This window comes from Schistocerca piceifrons, chromosome 2 (genome assembly GCF_021461385.2).
Source record: "Schistocerca piceifrons isolate TAMUIC-IGC-003096 chromosome 2, iqSchPice1.1, whole genome shotgun sequence".
NCBI lineage: Eukaryota > Metazoa > Arthropoda > Insecta > Orthoptera > Acrididae > Schistocerca > Schistocerca piceifrons.
This window is the reverse complement of record NC_060139.1, coordinates 1,931,925-1,951,444: the sequence shown is the minus strand read 5'-3', so window position 1 is coordinate 1,951,444 and position 19,520 is coordinate 1,931,925. Positions and strand designations below refer to the sequence as shown.

General features: G+C 39.1%; 1 protein-coding gene across 3 annotated transcripts in view; it reads right to left on the bottom strand.

Annotated features, from left to right (window-relative positions):
• LOC124777103 (cytochrome P450 9e2-like) overlaps positions 1–19,520 on the bottom strand; it is a 77,140-nt gene that overhangs the window by 5,855 nt on the left and 51,765 nt on the right. For 2 of the 3 annotated variants that reach the window (XM_047252386.1, XM_047252387.1), the window contains exons 5-8: positions 14,499–14,682; positions 11,355–11,582; positions 7,176–7,442; positions 6,756–6,975 (exon numbers count right to left, since the gene is read on the bottom strand). In XM_047252386.1, the coding sequence (XP_047108342.1) occupies positions 6,794–6,975; positions 7,176–7,442; positions 11,355–11,582; positions 14,499–14,682 (861 nt within the window). In that variant the 3' untranslated portion in view covers positions 6,756–6,793. Of the gene's footprint in view, positions 1–6,755; positions 6,976–7,175; positions 7,443–11,354; positions 11,583–14,498; positions 14,683–19,520 lie in introns of those variants that run through there. The other variant, XM_047252388.1, reaches the window with a different exon arrangement.

Below are 19,520 nucleotides of genomic sequence, written 5' to 3'. Positions count from 1 at the left end.
AAACCCTGAACGAAACCTAATAGGTTCTATATACATTTTGAAGATCGTACATCAGAATGCTATATTATGTACCTGAACCATACACTGCAATATTACATGAATATTATTAATTACATATTAATGTTGTCTTATTGCTTAAAGCATGTGAATAGCCGAAACAAACATAATGGATTCTATATACATTTTCAATTTGACACACGTATACATTCTTTTTATGGATTTGAAATCAAACATTTTATTGTGCATCTAAAATGGTTATATTTACACTCTGAATTCGCAGTATTACAATGTATACCTGTAAGAGGCTCTTATGAATGAGTATTACAAGAATTTGTTAAGCATTTAGCTAAACAAATATCCACTTTCCCTTTCCTAGTAATAACTCTGGTAATGTAAAGATCATGTGGCTCATACAGCAGTGCCACTTTGTTACAATCTCTGCCACTGTTTTGATATACACTGAAGAGCCATAGAAATTGGTACACCTGACTAATATTGTGTAGGGACCCCACGAGCATGCAGAAGTCCTCTAACATGATGTGGCATGGACTCAACTAATGTCTGAAGTACTGCTGGAGGGAATTGACACCATGAATCCTGCAGGGCTGTCCATAAATCCATAAGAGTACGAGGGGGTGGTGATCTCTTCTGAGCAGCACGTTGCAAGGCATCCTGGATATGCTCAATAATGTTCATGTCTGGGGAGTTTTGTGGAAATTGGAAGTGTTTAAACTGAGGAGAGTGTTCCTGGAGACACTCTGTAGCATTCTGGATGTGTGGGATGTCACATCGATTGCCCGAGTCCATCAGAATGCAAAATGGACATGAATGGATGCAGGTGATCAGACAGGATGCTTACGTACCAGTCAGTGGCGTATCTAGACCTATCAGGGGTCCCATATCACTCCAACTGCACACTCTCTACACCATTACAGAGCCTCCACCAGCTTGAACAGTCCCCTGCTGACATGCCCTGACCATTGATTCATGAGGTTGTCTCCATACTCAATTGCTCAATACAGTTAGAAACGAGACTCATCCAACCTGGCAACATGTTTCCAGTCATCAACAATCCAATGTCGGTGTTGATGGGCCCAGGAAAGGTGTAAAGCTTTGTGTCAGGCAGTCAACAAGGGTACACGAATGGGCCTTTGGCTCCAAAAGTCCATCAGTGATGTTTCATTGAATGGTTTGCATGTTAAAGGCACAGCATTGAAATCTGCAGCAGTCTGCGGAAAGATTGCACTTCTGTCACAGTGAATGATTCTCTTTCAGTTGTCGTTTGTCCTGTTCTTCCAGGATCTTTTTCCAGCCACTGTGATGTCGGAGATTTGATGTTTTTCTGGATTCCTGATATTCATGGTACAGTCATGAAATGGTCGTACGGGAAAATCCCCACGTCATCACTACCTCGGTGATGCTGTGTCCCATTGATTGTGTGGTGACTGTAACACCACATTCAAACACACTTAAATGTTGATAATCTGACATCGTAGCTGCAATAACTGATCTAATAACTGTGCCAGACACTTGGTGTCTTATACATGCATTGCCGACTGCAGCGCCATATTCTGCCTGTTTACATATCTCTTTATTTGAATAGGCATGCTTATACCAGTTTCTTTGGTGCTTCAGTATATGTTAATGTCAGTTGATTAACAGAAGTGATGAATGCAGGTCTCAGGAATATATCAGCTGCTAAATATGCCATACTGTGTGTTAATTGTTTTTTTACTGTGCACAGTGTCAACTCCAGTATGTACCCTCAATATGTACTCGTATCCTGTGATATGACAACTGGTCTGTAAGACCCAAAATATGTTTTTTATGATGACATGTCACAGATGGGTCAGACATAGTTTAACCTGTATGTAACATAATAACCTCTGTTTTCAAATACGTAAAAATCTCGTGTTCCAATCAAGTCCTGACTGTATGACATGTACACTTTTACTAATTTACAATTCAACATGCAATTCTTTGCCTTTACATATGTCTGCTTGTGTCTGTATATGTGTGGATGGATATGTGTGAGTGTGCGAGTGTATACCTGTCCTTTTTTCCCCCTAAGGTAAGTCTTTCCGCTCCCGGGATTGGAATGATTCCTTCCCTCTCCCTTAAAACCCACATACTTTCGTCTTTCCCTCTCCTTCCCTCTTTCCTGATGAAGCAACTGTGGGTTGCGAAAGCTTGAATTTTGTGTGTGTGTGTGTGTGTGTGTGTGTGTGGGTGGGTGTGTGTGTGTATCAACATACCAATGCTTTCATTTGGTAAGTTACATCATCTTTGTTTTTAGGTGCATTTGAAAATAGCTATACAGCTGAAATCATAACAGTGTAAAGTAAATGAACAATTAACTATCAAAAGGCAGAAATTTCTTAAAATAAAGGGGGGAGGGGGGGGGGGGGGAGGGAGAGAGAGAGAGAGAGAGAGAGAGAGAGAGAGAGAGAGAGAGAGAGACTTAGCGGGAGAGGGGGGGGGGGGGGATGAGAGGAGAGAATGAAAGAAAACTCAAAGAAAGTGTTTTGACTCCAGGCCTATGGGAATGTTGAGATAATGAGCAAATTTTGCCAAAAATATTATCCAGTAAATATAACATTGTTACATTTTGGTGATGCTCATATTTTAATAAACAGTTCCATGTCTCTCAGATGTTAAATTAAGTATTAATTATGAGATATCAAGAACAATAAGCAAATAACAAATGAAATTCTGAGAAACAACACACACATGTAGCAGTAAAGGGATGGGAAAAACTGACACAGTCCACATTTGGTTTGGTTTATGCTGACATTATCGTCTGAAGACAAAAAGTATGTGCCTAGTTGAAATATTGCAAAATTTTAGAGACAGATCAGGAGCAAAGTCTAAGAAACAAAACTTATTTTAAATATCACACACACGTAAAAAGTAAAACACTTTTCAGGGGGGAAGCTGATTAAGAGGGGCGTAAGTCGAGAACAGCTTATTTATTTGAGGTTTATAAAACTAAAGAACACTCTGCTCCCTGATTCATCACAAAGATCAAATCTCTTATCAGGCAGATCTGCAATAATTACAAAATAGCAAGCCTCCTTGTAATGTGGACACACAAGCAATATTGAAACAATGTTTTCTGCAAGTGATAGCCTGCCAAGGGTAAGTACTTTGTTGTAGGGTTCAGAATCATAACACTTTTATGCAGAAAGCCTTTAAAAAAATTCAATTGAGTGGCCATACTGTCCGTATTGAGGGTATTTTTGTTCTGTTGTTGCAACAACAAAAGTGTTTCCTTTTCTCCCTCCCCCCTCCCCCCCCAGCCTCTGGCCCCTCCCCCTCCCCCCCCCCCCCCCCCCCCCCCCCCCCCACACCAGACAGCATTATCAGTGGTGATGATTTTCACTTGATTTCTCACTTACATCAGGAAATGCCGTCTGCTAGCACATCACTGATGCTTCTCTTCTTTAGACACTGATAGTTGTGGTCTAATTTTTAGTTCTTCTGCAGCACTATGCATTTCTTATGTTTCTCACAGCACACTTTTTTGCATATGACAGAACAGAAATACCCTCAAGAACTTTAAAAAATTATTTCCTTTTTAAATTGAAAAAGATGCACTGCTTTGATGACATGCTTAGAATTCTTCAAGAAATGAATAAATTTATGTAGCTGGTAACACTTGTTAACATACCTAGCAAATAGCTAATCTTTTTTTTTTTTTTATTTTTTTTTTTTTTTTTATTTTTTTTAATCTCAGGTACCTAAAACCCATTAAACTATGTTTAAGTGCAAACAAAGATAAAGCTATGTTGTGTTGGCAGGTCTGGTTGTTACACCCATCAGAATTACCAGTGACCAAAATTTACTATGAACATTATGAAGTGTTTTACATAGGCTAAATTTCTTCTGGTAAGCTCTCTAATGCCTTAACAAGGGTAGATAGTTTCCTTCAAAATGTAGCTCCAATAACTATGTAGAAGAAAAGTTATGAACATTGACTGTAAAACAAAGAATTAAACCTGCTCCGATGTAACGGACCAGTCAGAAAATTTTAGGAATGAGCAAGTTACACGAGACACTCTGTACATTGTACAGGTCATGGACCTAGTAATAATGGTATTCTGCCCAAAGTTTTGGCTCCTGCTGCAAGAGATATATCATCACGTGCTAAGGTGCTTGAGGGATTAGGTTCTGCAACATTTCCTGGAGTGTAAACTGAATACTTTGAACGCTCTAATGAAGTGAATAGTTAAATTAGTAACTTAACACCCTGTGTGGTAATACTGATGTCAAAAGCCATTTTAATACGTTCTCATTCATTTGGTTACAGATATTTTTAATGCATTAATTAATTGAAGCATTTGCCTACACATTATGTTTCAATAAATGTTTAGCATTCCAGAGAGTCTTACTTTCACAAGTATATACAACCCTGTGTTAAGTTCTTTGGTCTCAAATGGTTTTTTGAGAGAGAGAGAGAGAGAGAGAGAGAGGTGCACAGCCACAGAGGGGCAGAAGGAGATGAACAGGCCTAGTTTAGGCACATACACACAAGGCAAATGAAGGCCAACAAATGACTGACAACCGCTTCATTGGTCAAGATTTGCATAGTGTGTATGAGCAGCAAATCAAAGCCAACAAAGTGGTTGGCCTTGGTTTTGGTCTGCTGACACTAACACCAAAGCACTGGCAGTTGGTTGGTGTTGGGATCCTTCTCCTAGTGTGGTGAGTTGAATCTGTGTTGGTTTAGCAGTTATTCGTTGTGTCCCTAGAATGAGTGTGTATTTATGTTTTTCAGAACAGCTACAAGTCACACTTAGTATGTTTTATTGACCAGTTCTCCTCTTTAATTTAACATGAGCATCATCAGAAACTCTGGAATTCACAGTTTAATGTGCAGTAGTTGGCTTTTAAATTAGAGTGAAACCAGTCAATAAAACATACTGAGTGCAGCTTGTCACTGTTTCCCCTGCAGGCAATGCCTGCTCTTGCTAAAGATGTGTATTTATTGTAACAGCCCATATTCCAATTTAGCATTAGGGTCAGACATTAATTTTGTCCCACGATACTGCTCCCTACTGCTAAATCCTCTTCTTCCCTCATAATATCATTCAGTGAAAACATAATTAAAACACTGTTTTATAACAGTAACGAAATGGAAGCAATATCAGATCCAACTGTGATTCCATGTCCCAGAACCTCTTGGCTCCAAGCCCTTCATTTGGTTTGAATGAGAAGCTGGAACATCAATGCACTTGTGACCAATGTTCAGCCAAAACCAGTCTCTTTCGTTTGTTGCCCTAGTGTGTATGCACCTTAAGAGCCAAGTGACACGTCACTGCTTCAGGCGCCAAGCTGAGAAGGCTGCCAGGGGCACCGCAATGGCAAGATTTTTATGCAGAACATGTCACAACTAGCAGCAGCAGCTTGGGGCATCAAGCTGAAAGAGGTGCCCGAGTACAAGAATTAAATACAGTGTGTATCACAATTGATAGCAAAAACTGAAAGGGCATGAGGAGAAAGGAGAGGGGGAGCAGAAGCAACTAGTGATAAGATGCTTCTGTGGAAAAATGTTCTTGAACCAATCCTAGAGATAGATAATCAATATCTAGTACAGTTTCAGTTTCTAATGGAATAAATGCTGGCATTATTTTCTGTATTTATTACTTCAAGCAACTGGAAACTAACTGCTTAGCACATAACTACAAAAGCTGCTACTTATGAAAAAATAAGGCATTGTCATTGATTCACACCATTCAGCCTGATATCCCAAACACAATTTTACAGAGCAAATGATGATGATTCTAATATGGTTACGGAATGCTTCACAGATCCTGTAATTGGAAAGCAGTAATCTTTGAACTGTAAAATTTGTTTATTCTTTATTAGACTTGCTGTACTCTTCATCAGAATGACCACAACTGATGAAAAATTCTTGAGTTTAAAACAAAAAAAGAGCCACATTGTGGAATATTTTGTTTAATGGGTGTACGTATGGAACTACTTAAAGCTGCTTGTTAGCTAATGCATTATGGAATTGGCTCCCTATTTTTGATCACAGGCAGAGGCACATCCAACAGGGGGAGGAGTCACCAGGCTGCAGAACCCCCCCCCCCCCTCTCCCCCCTCCCAGAACTACACCTGCTTCTTCTTAATGTTCAAAAAAGTCTTTAGCTTTTAGACTTAACAGTCCCAAAGATTTTCTCACTATTGTAGCTGGTATTATACTAGATTAAAGAAACACCTTCATTTAGAGAACCTGGAGACAGCACAATGATACACTTTTTCACTGAGCTCAGGTACTCCCCTCCAAGACAAAGATCCTGAATTCGACTCTGATCACATGTGTCATAAAACGTTATTTATTCTATTAAGGTGCATAGTTAATTATAATATTACCATCTAATAATTAAAATACAACTCTGTCTCTTTTTTGGCTGTTCCGATAATGTCATTTTCTTCTTACACTTTTGTAGTTTGCACACCATTAATAGACAATATAAAATGAGAGTTTTCAGTCCACTTCAAATTTAGTAGGAAAAAAGTGAAAAAGGAACAAATGGGAAAGTCCCTCTTCTGAGTATTACAATCTTTTGTGAATTATAACATACTCAATTAAATCAATTGGGGCATAACAAAAAATTTCTCCTATAGTAATAATTCTTTGTTTCTAAAATCACTGTACAAAAATATTCTGCTGAAGGTTTTCACTCATGCAACAAACAAAGTTATAATCACTAAAGGCCCTCTGAATGATGTCATCAGTAACATACCTGAAAATTATGACCATGCAAACAGATGCTAAAACTACTTGTTACGGTAGCAGACTAATGAATGATAGCAGATTAAAAAAGTTCCTTAATGCAGAAATCTGAAAATCTGTGTGTGCAGAAACTGAAGTTTGTTGATGTTTTCTGTCATTCGATTCCTCCTTGACGTGGTTTGCAGTAAAACAGTAAAAAATCGATTCATCATGGGGGATTGATGAAAGATGAACTGAAAGTCAAGAAAGTTACCAAATATCTCTTGACTGAAGATACACACATAAAATTAAAGTGCAATTTCTACACATATTGAATGAAAATATTTCTACCACTACATTTTCAAATTAGTTCTTTTCAAAGCCAAATGATTTAATTGATGTATGTAGCTTGCAAGCATTGTGACAAATAGATTACTTATTTTATGTCTCTCACCGATGCAGAATCTAGGTCCAACTCCAAATGGAATATACGAATATGGTTTAATAAGTTTCTTTCTATCATCACTGAAACGTTCTGGATCGAACAGTTCTGGATTTGGGAACAATTCAGGATCAGCGTGCAGTCCAAATATTGGGAACCACAGAATATCTCCAGGATTCACATTAATGGCTGGCTCCCCTGTTTCTGACTCGGGGACTTTGTATGCTTTCACACACTTACGAGCCATCACTGCAAATGGTGGATACAGACGAAGGGACTCTGGGAAAGAGAAGTGTCTTTATTAAAAACAATTTATAAAGAAAAGAAAAACTCCAAAAAATTGTGTTTTACAGGAAAGCATTGTCAACACAGTATTTAGAACAACATTTACAATAAATAGATATTTTATTCTTAGCAACAATGAACAAGACCATCCAACCAAAAGAATTAGGGGAACATTTGTATCAATGTCTGGTATGTTTAATCTATTTTGATGCAGGCAGTACCTGTGGTATTATTGCATGACTTGAGATCTTTACTTTCAATGTAGACAACACTTAAAAGCATTTACCATCTAGTGGCTGTATTATGCATTACAGTGTCAAATGAATTCTCAGAAGGAAGTGAGTACTGGTGCGCCAGTGTTTTCTAGTGAGGTACACAGATGGCAGTTGTCACTTGTGGTCACTGTATTCACCAACCACACGCAATGTGACCCCTTAATGCAGTGCAAGTCATGAGGACAGTCCATTTGACTCAAAAAGGATGGACCTCTCCATGTATTAACCCCAGGTTCTGGACACACTACAGGGAGACAGGTGGATAAACAAGGTGAGTTGGACACAAGGTAGCTGGTACAGTACAACCCAACATGAAGACCAGACACCATGCGGTGCCAGAGAAACAGCCTAAAGTTCCTAAATAACTTCTTTGTGGCTTCTTGCTGTGGTTCAGCACGGGGCTAACCTGTCACAGAGTTGAACTGTGGACCACGGACAGCATTCTGGCCATATCTGCATTCAGTATCATGCAGCTACTGCCTGAGAGTTGCAAGATGATTTCAGGAAGGCCACAGGAGCTGCTGTGTCTGATCAGACTGTCATGAACAGATTACAAGAAAGGGCTTTATGACCAAAATGTCTTGCTCAAGTAACCTGCTTGACATGACAACATCTTGCAGCTCACCTTCAGTTCTATCATTCCCTTGTCAACTGGGAACTACATCATTGGCAAAATGTGTTATTCGCAGTTGAGTCCAGATATCCTCTGATGCAAGGTGAAGGCAGATTTCCAAGGCTCTGTGATGTGATGGGGAGGCTTCAGTGTTGACAGTCATATGAATCTTGTCACTGTTCATAGTCGCCTTACTGCCAAGCAGTACGTCAAACTGATGCTGTTGGACCATGTGACGGTTGCCGTGTACGGTGGTGGCCCTGATTTTCGTCTAATGCCTGGACCTATGTGGCAGGCAACAGCGAGGACGCCTTGTGAAGGCTGCACACTGAAGTAAGACAATGGCTGGCGATGAGTCACAATCCAAACCCCATCACGCATTTGTGGGACATACTTGACAAATGTGTTCATGGCCATCCAGTGCCACCACCAACTCTGCAAGAACTCTCATTACATCTCATTGAACAATATGGAATGGATACGACACGGTGACCTCTGTAGACCTATAAAGCGCATGTTGCATAAGTGTCAGGCTGTAAAAAACACTCACACAAGGCAAAAATGTTACTGAAGTTATCAAATGAAAATCACTCGAGATAATAGGATGAAGGATTGTTTCCACGTTGTTTTCAACACCTGACAGATATTTCAGGTCTTTTTATGAAAAGAGAAGAGGAGTAATGATGATTTGTTGTGTACATAATTTCTGATAGATAAAGGTGTAATTAAGTAATATACCTAGTCCTCCATTAATGCTCAATGGAGTATGGCAGATGCCCAAATTCATGTTTCCCTAATACTTTTGAGCAGTGACCTATGCAAATCAACTACTCTGTTATCACTGAGGCAAGAGAAAAGCTCTTCCATAACCAGAATGTTATTAGAGAACTTGGTTTGGCAATTTATCACACACTAAGAGAATACAGGGTGTCCATAGAAGACTATCATAGCTATAGATTTTAATAATAACAACTATAAGCATTATAGACTGTTGGTTCATGTTAACAATTAAACAGCAACTCAAACAGTTTTATAAAACCACGTAAGCGAATACTGCTTTGTTGTTTTCCTACTTTCTGCACCAGATATTCAAACTGCAGCTCCTAAACATAAAGTGTTTCATTGTGTAGTTTTTTTGAGTTTAAATCTGTAATTTCAGTTCAACATACATTTCATTTAAAGTCTAATTGTGATTCCCCACGAAGCAAAAATATCTGCTGATGGTATAGTCTGTTTGAAATGACCAGATGTGTGTGTAAAGGGAAAATCCCAGGATGACTATAAGTGTCTACAGAGGAGTATCAGAGAATCTTAATTTTGTAGTTCTAATAATTCTGTTCAGAAGGCAAGACTTTAACTTCTATAGCCAAAGAGAACAGTGTGTAGTATTTTTAAGAAAAAGTTCATACATGTGTCCATACTGATTACAGTTGGTACTTGCCCTAAAGCCAGATGACTAAGATGTACACAATGACTCTGCAAGTGAGACACGGCACTGAGAGGCTGACTTTCTTGTTGATCATGTGATGTTCAGTGAGGAGGCAGCTTTCCACCTAAGTGGGAAGGTTCGATATGGGGGTTCATACCATTTCATATCTTGAGGCCTGAATATCCTCATGCATCTGTAGAGTATGAAAGAGATTCCTCAAAATTAAATGTCTTCTGTGCTATTTCCCAACATCAAATGAATGGACCATTTTTTCTTTTCTGCTGAAGCTACTGTAACAGAGGTGGTTTGACTGAATATGTTGCAAAATGGCTCCTTCCCTAACTAGAAAGTAAATTCTTTGTATGAGAGTGGTTGAATGCCTACATCCCCGACCAATTGACTGGTTGTAATGGTCAATACAATAAAGTTGTTTCCCACTTGCTTCCAACTTTACCTGACCTCACGCCACACATTCCTCCCCCCCCCCCCCCCTCCCCCAAAGGACTTCATAAAAGACTGTGTCTACATTCCATCACCACTTAATGATTTGCCAGATTTGAGACACAGAACTGAAGAGGCTATTGCTTCCATTAATCTTGACTTGTTAACTAAAGCCTTCAAAGAATCGAGTTTTATGTTGGATGTGTGCCATTTAACAAAACATGCACATACTGAATATTTATAAGAAAAATATGGTTAGTTAACCTTCAGTTTCACATGTGATTTGTTGTAAATAGGTTAAATTAAACTCTTATATTATACCATTGAAACTGGGATATCTTTTGTGGACACCCCGTGCAATTCCAACGGCAAACATTCACAGTAAAGTTGTGTCATACATCAGCTTTTAGGTTTTTAGACAGTTTCATCAGTCCTTTCTTTCCTGTCAAGAGACTGCCCTTCAGAGTGTTTAATGAAAATTACTTTTATTCTAATATACTTTCTGTAGTTAAATGTATATATGTTCTCTTTTTCATACTGCATTATCTGTACAATACAAAATGTTTGTTTGTTCCTAAGTGCAAGTTACATTGTCTTGTTCTTAATAATATTAATACTTTTCCATAAATTTCCTTTGCCATTGTAAAAAGTTGAATACAGTGCATCATACTATTTACTTTATGCTTAATTCATCAAGATGAAATTGTTTTATAGTTTTACCACCTGCAAATAATTCATACGACAGAAAAATAGTTGTTATTAGTTTTAACATGATTAATGGGATTTTGTGCCAGGACAATCACTTGTGTAGTTTTAAGAGATGTCACTTAATGCCATGAAACAAAACAAGAAAGTACATCACTTTCACTGAGTCGGCTTTCACATATAACACAATGTTCATATTTTATGAATCATACAGTGCACGCAGCCGAAGGACATGCATGAATATCATTTCAAAATGTGTAAGTGCCACTTTCTCTACTAGTATCATAATTATTGCAATAAACCATGTCATCTTAAACCACTTCAAACAAAATATTTCTATTACTGAGCAGCAGATTCATTCAAAAGACACTGTAACAAAACCCACACTGAGTTCAGAGTTTTGATTAATGAAAATTAAAAACAAATACACATATTTTGCATACCTGATATTACCATATCCAAATACTTGCAAGCTGCAACATCCTCATATGTGAAACCTTTATCATGTTTTTCATGCAAAAGCTCATCTATTTCTTGGTGAAGTTTTTGCTGCACCTCTTGATGCTTTGCTAATAGATGTGCTGTGAAGCTCATAAGATTTGAAATTGTATCAGAACCACCAAAGATGAAAATCATTGCTTGTGCAGCAAGGTCTATATCCTGTAGGGTAGCTTTGGAAAGAGAGTAAAGCATATCGTCACTACAATGACCATTCAGCCAGTATAATAAGGAAACAAAGAGAGGTATTATGTTCATTTCACAATATGAACTTCTTTACGATATATGCTTGATAACATTATTTTATATATAGTCAAATTCAGTAGAACTTTGAATAAAGCTAATTAAAATAGGGTTTGTTTCAATCATATTACAGTGTCTAAGATATTGAAATAAATGTGACTGAAAACATATAAGATGCTGTGACTTACCAAACGAGAAAGCGCTGGTAGATAGACACAATAAGCAAGTTTCAAGCTTTCGCAACCAAATGTTGCTTCATCAGGAAAGAGGGAAGGAGAGGGAAAGACGAAAGGATGTGGGTTTTAAGGGAGAAGGTAAGGAGTCATTGCAATCCCGGGAGCGGAAAGACTTACTTTAGGGGGAAAAAAGGACAGGTATACACACGCGCGTGCGCGCGCACACACACACACACACACACACACACACACACACACACACACACACACACAAAAAAAATCCATCCTCACATATACAGACACAGATATGTCTGCTTGTGTCTGTATATGTGCAGATGGATATGTGTGTGTATGCGAGTGTATACCTGTCCTTTTTTCCCCCTAAGGTAAGTCTTTCCGCTCCCGGGATTGGAATGACTTCTTACCCTCTCCTTTAAAACCCACATCCTTTTGTCTTTCCCTCATTCCTAATGAAGCAACCTCGGGTTGCAAAAGCTTGAAACTTGTGTGTCTGTGTGTGTGTTTTTTATTGTGTCTATCTACCAGCAGTTTCTTGTTTAGTAAGTCACAGCATCTTTGTTTTTTTTTATATATTTTTCCCACGTGGAGAGTTTCCCTCTATTATATTGAAAACACATAAGAACATACTCCTCAAAATGTATATTTGAAATCAAAGAACATTTTCTTGCCTGCATTGCACCATTCTAACAAAAGGTTCTGTGTGGGAAGTCACTATTCCAAAAAACAAGTTAACCAATATAAGTATTCAAAATAGTGTTAAATTCATCACAAGAAATACAGCCATTATTAAAGGTGTCTAACTAATCTAGTTGTTGGAGATAACATCTCTCACAATGTTCAGGTACAGTGGAAGTGAGAATCCTTATGTGGCATGAAATCAAAAACCTGAGTTCTTGCCACTGCTACTCAGCATAAATTTGTAGTAAATATGATGCACATCTCAAGAAAAGGATTACATTCTCTTAAGGCACTCTGAACAATGGTCCAGGATGAACTATCATTCCAAGACACAGTTTCCACATACTGTAAGAGATCACTATGTTTATCTCTACTGTGGTTTCTGCTGCAGTAGGTTGTCATATTTGGTCATCTTTGCGTAAGTTGTATCCATAGCATCTCAACCTCTGATCTTTGAGGTTTGCATGTCATGCCAACTGAGAGGCGTCACATAATGTTTCTGCAGCTAGGCACAGTTTTTCTTTCAATGGGTTTGTATATGATATACTGTTTCTCAACTATGTACCTAATGTGTAGCTCTAAGACTATGTAGACATTCAGTGCATATATATTTTTGTGTCTCTTAACTTCTTAACATCAGGTACTCTGCATCTTGCACTATTTTGTTTAATTTGTGATATTTCAGTTTGATCTCTTATTTTTTATGCTATGTTATTATTATTTTTAATCCTTGACAACTGAATTATATATTGTATGTTTTACTTTTATTGTTTGCTCTGATTTTACTGAATGCCATACAGCAATATGATTTTTGCACTATTAACAGTGGAAGGCACTTGCAAGAAAACAGGGAGTGTGGGTATGCTGATTTCTTCGGTTGCCCTCCCAATTGCGGTATCAGTTCTGATGGTAGCCACTCTATGACGTGTAAGTGCATTGAGGTGTCTCGTTTTGGTTCGCAGAGCAGACTGTTAACCAGTTGTGCTGGGTGCCCACAATAAGTGATGGGCTGAGCACTTATATGGTAAGCTACCTGTGACGTTCACAAATTGACATTCTATGACATTCATGCCTTCATTTTACTTTTTTAAATGTTGTCTCATGCCTGACCATTCACAGCTTGTTTGTAGGTTAAATTAGTCTGGCACTGAGCATTTACTTACTGATTCATTTCTTTTGTAATCAGTTGTCCCCATGTACCTGGTGTGTACCAGTAGACTCAAAGAATATGGTCACCCACATGGGACCTAACATGCTACTTGATAAATTTTTTATATGACTGGTACGATTTTCTAGTATGCAGTTGATATATGAGCTGAAGTGGACATTTGTAAGGAAGCATATCATGTTCATTAATTTTGAAGCATCTCTCTTAGTTTCCCTAGTTTTTTGTAGCTCCTAGAGATGGGATTTACATCCTGATGCCATGTATACAATTTTATCCAAGTAAAGGATCTGTAAAATACTACTGGAGCAAATTTACTCATCATGAAAACTTTTAGCTACAGTTGTTGATGTCCCACAAATAGTATATTGCTATGTTTATGAGCTATGCTATATCAAAAGCTTTTCTAGAAATCACTCCCTTCAGAGTCCTTATTTCTACATGGATAGTGGTAGCCCTTACACTGTACTTGTACAGTCGATGAGAACAATTATTATCTGTAGAGCAGTGTGTCTGAGTTTCAAGTGTATGTGAAGAGGCTAGAGTATGATACCTGCCCTTAGACATGGACATTTACCTCAAAATATAGTTTACCTTTCTCCTCTCCCAAGCATATGCTAAATTCAAAATTTATTGTCAAAAAGAAGAATATATTGATCTTGGATTTGTTCATGCTTCTGAATTCCTGCATAGTCAACTTCAAGATTCTGAAATGCTTGTGATATAATAACCAGTGTTCATTATCTGTCATTTTCAGAACAATACAGGGCATATCTATATAATTACAGTAGTACTCAAAAACTTACAAGACTTCTTGTTGCTGCTGCTGTCATCAGACGTGTCTTGGAGTTCGCCTTTGGAAGCTTGCATCAACAGGTGCACCATGTCATGACGTAACACATTCTGCCTCTCCCGTTGAGCAATTGCCTCCATAATCAAAGAAGTGAAGAACTTGTAGCACTTATCTCTCATGAACTTGATGTCAAGTGCCTTTACAAGAATGACAGGGAAAGATGGTCAGACATGCTGGAACTTTGCTTAATATATTATACACAACTAAATGAGTAACAATTGCCGATGACTGATATTCAACAAAAATTATATAAGTCAATATCATAAAAAAAAACCATTGCTTGAAATGGCACTGCGGAAATGGAAGAGATAACCTTATCAATGAGGTCTAAAAAAGGAAGATATAGGAAAAGAATGAAATACAATAAAACTATATTAGCATCAAACAAAATGAAATTTCTGAGACTGTTTTCATCTCGCAAGATTAGAGAATTCAGGTAATCTGTCATATTTGACCATACATCCTTGAAGTCTCTCCCTTGTTAATATTTCACTGTGCAGAAGATATGAGTGGTGGTGGTAATATGTGTTGTGCCCATAAGGCAGGTCCACCAGTGCCAGTTCAGCATTATCCAGTAATACTGGTTTTCCACCATTCTCTTCACTGCTGCATATGATGCACTTACTGTGATGTCATCAGTTAGTTAACATTTTCTTCTTCCTCTTTTCATGTTCTAAGTCAATATTTCTTCTAGCACAGTTCAATTATCTAGCCAATTTCTTTTCCTCTTTTAACTATTTCCAGAATTTGTTGTTTCTCATTCACATTAAGTAATACAAAAGATTCCATATTTGATCTGTCAACTATTTTTTGAGCGCTACTATGAAAATAGCAACTCTGCCACAGCAGTTGCAAGAAGCATTATAAGTCGGCAGTTGCCAAAACACCATTAAAGCAGTTGCGGCTACTGGTCAATTTACTCACTGCAGGCCGAACCCTGTCAAGCACCACAATACCAAAGATGCAGCAAAGTGAGAGGGGCAGCTAGCAGAGTCAGCCGGTTGGTTTCCACACCTGCAAGCAGCCGAGGTGTTGCACCGTGCATGGTTAGAAGTGATAAAAATGAGCCCCTAACCAGTATAAATACCTGTCATTTATAGCCAAAGGTATTCCAGTCTGGCAGCACACACTGTGAAGAGAAGGCTACATGAGGTAATGGAGGAATATAGTTCTGCAGGCAGTCACCATGAGTTTTGGCCTTCACCACTTCCAGTCTGTCTGCAATCACTAATTCTACCTTCTTGGACTCGGTGCCTTCTCAGTGGTGAGCCACCTTCTGGCTCACTCTGGCCACAGCAGGTCTTCCCTGGAAGGCAGCCTCTGGAGACAGGGCAGTGCTGCCACTCACCCTCCTACCCCTCTGAAGGCATCCTCACGGTACACACCCTCACTCACAGGGCAGGTTCCACTACTGAGGGCTGGCGCCCCCTACAAGGATTATGATGTGCTTCCGTGCCCCTGGCACACCTTGCTGCCAGTGGCCACAGTGTTTGTAGCCAGTGCATGTTCCATCACACGGTCCCTGGGCATCCGCACACCACCAGCCACTTATATCACGATTGATCTCTGGCCGGCTGCTGGCCTCAGTGGTCCCCCATGTGTTCCCCAAAGCATGAGCCAGAATGGGTGTGGTCAATATGAAGCAGTGCTACTAGTGTTGTAGTGTGAGTCTGTATGAATCATTGATCATTGATGCTGTTTACATGTATTTCCTATGATCAACATCCTGACAATGACCCACCAGCACTATCCAATCATGTGACCATAGAGGCCATCCACCACAGGCTGTTACATACAATTCCTTCTAGTACAATGCAGTGGCATAGACAAGTTCATTTCCTCTTTTTAATTGTTTCTGTAGTTGTCATTTATCGTTCAACCTGAGTTCACAACTTCATTTCTCATTTTATCTGTCCACATTACACCTCCCATTCTTCTCGTCACAAAAGCCAGTTAGTGTTTATCCTCTCAGCATGACACTGATCATGTTTTGGCAGTGTACAGAGCAATACCCCATGCAAAATATTTTTCTAATCTCTTCCCTGATTGTTTATTGTTTGGGGCACAGAGAATGCTCTTCCTTCCATAAAACATTTATTTTGTAATATCTATGCTTGTTTTTATTTTTCGATAACATGTAATATTACTCTTTAGTTTGCATCTCTTGTTCCTGAAGTTGTCAACTACTCACAAGTTTCATCTTTTATTTTTCTTGTTTGCTTTGTAAAAACCACTGTCTTAATCTTTTTCAGATTTATCTTCATTCCGTACTCCCCAAATCTGGTGTTCAGTTATTTTAACACATTGTTAATTATCATTTCATTTTCACTTTGTAATATAATGTCATCAGCAAATATTATGCATTTCCTTACTCTTCCTGCCCCCCCCCCCCCCTTTCCCCCATTCTCTTGTTGAAATCATTGATAATTAAATCAAATGGACGGATATTATGCAGAGTAGACAGAAGGCAAGAGTATGGTCTAACAATTCTCCCATGATGCCCTGCTAATTACTTCTGTCATCTCATTTCCTATGCTTACCCACATCCTATTCTTACTTAACAACAACAACAATAATAATAATGATATAATTGCAAGAGTAAGACAGTGTCAGCCCCATTAAACATTCTCATAAGATAACATTGCTATCAAATTGGTAGAGAGATAGAGAGAGAAAGGCCAGGTGGAAGAACACATAATAAATCTGAAGCAAAGGGAGTAGGAAGAAATTAATGGATTGTATAATGAGCTGTTGCTTAAAAATGGTAAAAGTGAAGTTATTATATAAAAAGTAACATCATTACGAAAAACAAACATATTCATTTTATGAGAGACATATGAGAATGAGAAAGTTCATGCAAGGAATGTCAAGGTACTGAGCATTCTTTAATTTGGTAGTCCAAGTACGAGTACAGGCTGCAGCACAACTGACTGAGCAGTTTCTATCGATTACTGCTGGGGCTGTGGTGGGGGTACGTAGCTGCACATGGTCTGCCTTTGTTCAGTTGTTGCCCTCATTTCAGTGCCCAATATGGTCTGGGCCTGTGCACATCGTGGTTTAGCCATTCACGCTTATTATGAAAACAACAGATCTGTGATCGCTACACAATGAGCTTTCGGCGACAGTTCAACATTCCACACAAAAATGCCATTCCTAATGTAAACACAATTCGGTCCTGGGTTTGGCAGTAGGAGGAAACTGGTAGCGCACTAAGAATAGATACACATGGCCGACACAGGGCCATCAGAACACCAGAAAATGTGCAGCAGTTCAACAATCGCCCCCCCCCCCCCCCCCCCCCAACGTTCTGCTCGATGACATTCTGTTGCATTGGGGGTTTCAGACCTCGGATTCAGAAGGATTCTGCAATGCGATTTGAAGTTCCATCGTTTCAAAATAATGACTGCTCAAGAATTACGCCCAGCAGACTACACCAACTGTCAAATTCTGTGTGGGCAAATGCTTGCTCAGATCCCTTCGAATGCAGCTTTCTTCAGTAGTGACAAGACACATTTTCATCTTAGTGGCTGCGTGAATAAGCAAAAGTTTCGCTACTGGGCTGAAAATAACCCCAGAATTATTCATGAGAGACCGCAACACTCTCCTAAAGTGACAGTGTGGTGTGCCATATCACAATCTGGCGTGGTAGGTCTTTACTTTTTGAGGAGGAAGGAGTGACCGTGACAGTGAATTCCACACATTATGTTTAAATGTTGCCAAATGTTCTGCAGATGGACGAGATTGTTGAAGAACATGGACTGGGGGGGTTCCAACAGGATAACAGGATGGAGCTACTACTCACAAAGCTCGAATTTCACTTGGTGTTTTGAGAGAACTGTTTCCAGGACGCCCCATCTCTTTGAGGGGTGATGTCGGGCGGCCTGCGTGGTCACCAGATTTCAGCATTTGTGACTGCTTTCTTTGGGGATAACTGAAGGGAAAGGTTTCCAAAAGCCACCTTCACACCCTACCAGAGTTGAAAGAGCAGATTATTGACAAAGTGAGTGCCATACCCCACAATATGTGTGCAAGAGCTACTGTAAACTGCAGGAATCGTGTACAACAATGTATTGATGCTAACGGCCGCCATCTTAAGGACATTATTTTCAAAACTAAGTGAATGTAAAATGGTATATTGTACTAATTTAGAAAATAAAAACATTTTTCCTCTATACATCCAGATTTACTTTTTATTGCTCCTTAAAACTGCTTAGTCGGTTCTGCCGCACCCTGTAAAAGGCACAATTGTGCAGTATGAGAGAAATGTCTGTCTGACTGTGTCATGTTTCCCTATTAGCATCACTGCTTAAGACATCAGGGAATTAGAAAACAAGTCAAAATACTGTAAGACCAGAAAGCACAAAGGAGAGGGAAGATAACAGCTGCCCTCATTTAATCACTGCCCTCATTTATCTTTGGGTGCAGTACCATACTGAGGGGGAATGATGTGGTTTTGCAAGCCAGTTCATGCAGCGAGTCCACTACAGCATACTGCACTGGCAGTGGCGACCCATCTGTCAAGCGACTTCCCCACAGTCCAGAGGATCACAGGCGTCCCCTCCCATGCGAATGTTACCAGGAGATGCCACGTGGATGGGAAATGTCTGTCGTTCCACAGCAGCCCGTCTAGGAACTCAGACACAAAGTTCATCTTAGTGCCTCTGTCAGATGGCCAGGCCTCCTCTCAGGATCTGGTGATTGAAGAATTTTGAGGAATCATAACAAACAACAATATGTAATGTACGATTCAACAATTAACACAATGGTAGAAGTAAAAATACAGTAGCAGAGTTCAGCATACTCAGGGCACTTCTTTGTAAATAAAACTGCCTTTCTTGCTGCAACTTAATTTAATGGCCATACAAACAAACTTGTGATGCCCAGGACACTCTTGAGAAGACTCTGAAAAAATTCTGCCATTGCTATTGCATATGAGGATAATGGTTCTTCATGCTTTTCTGCAATATAGTAATTG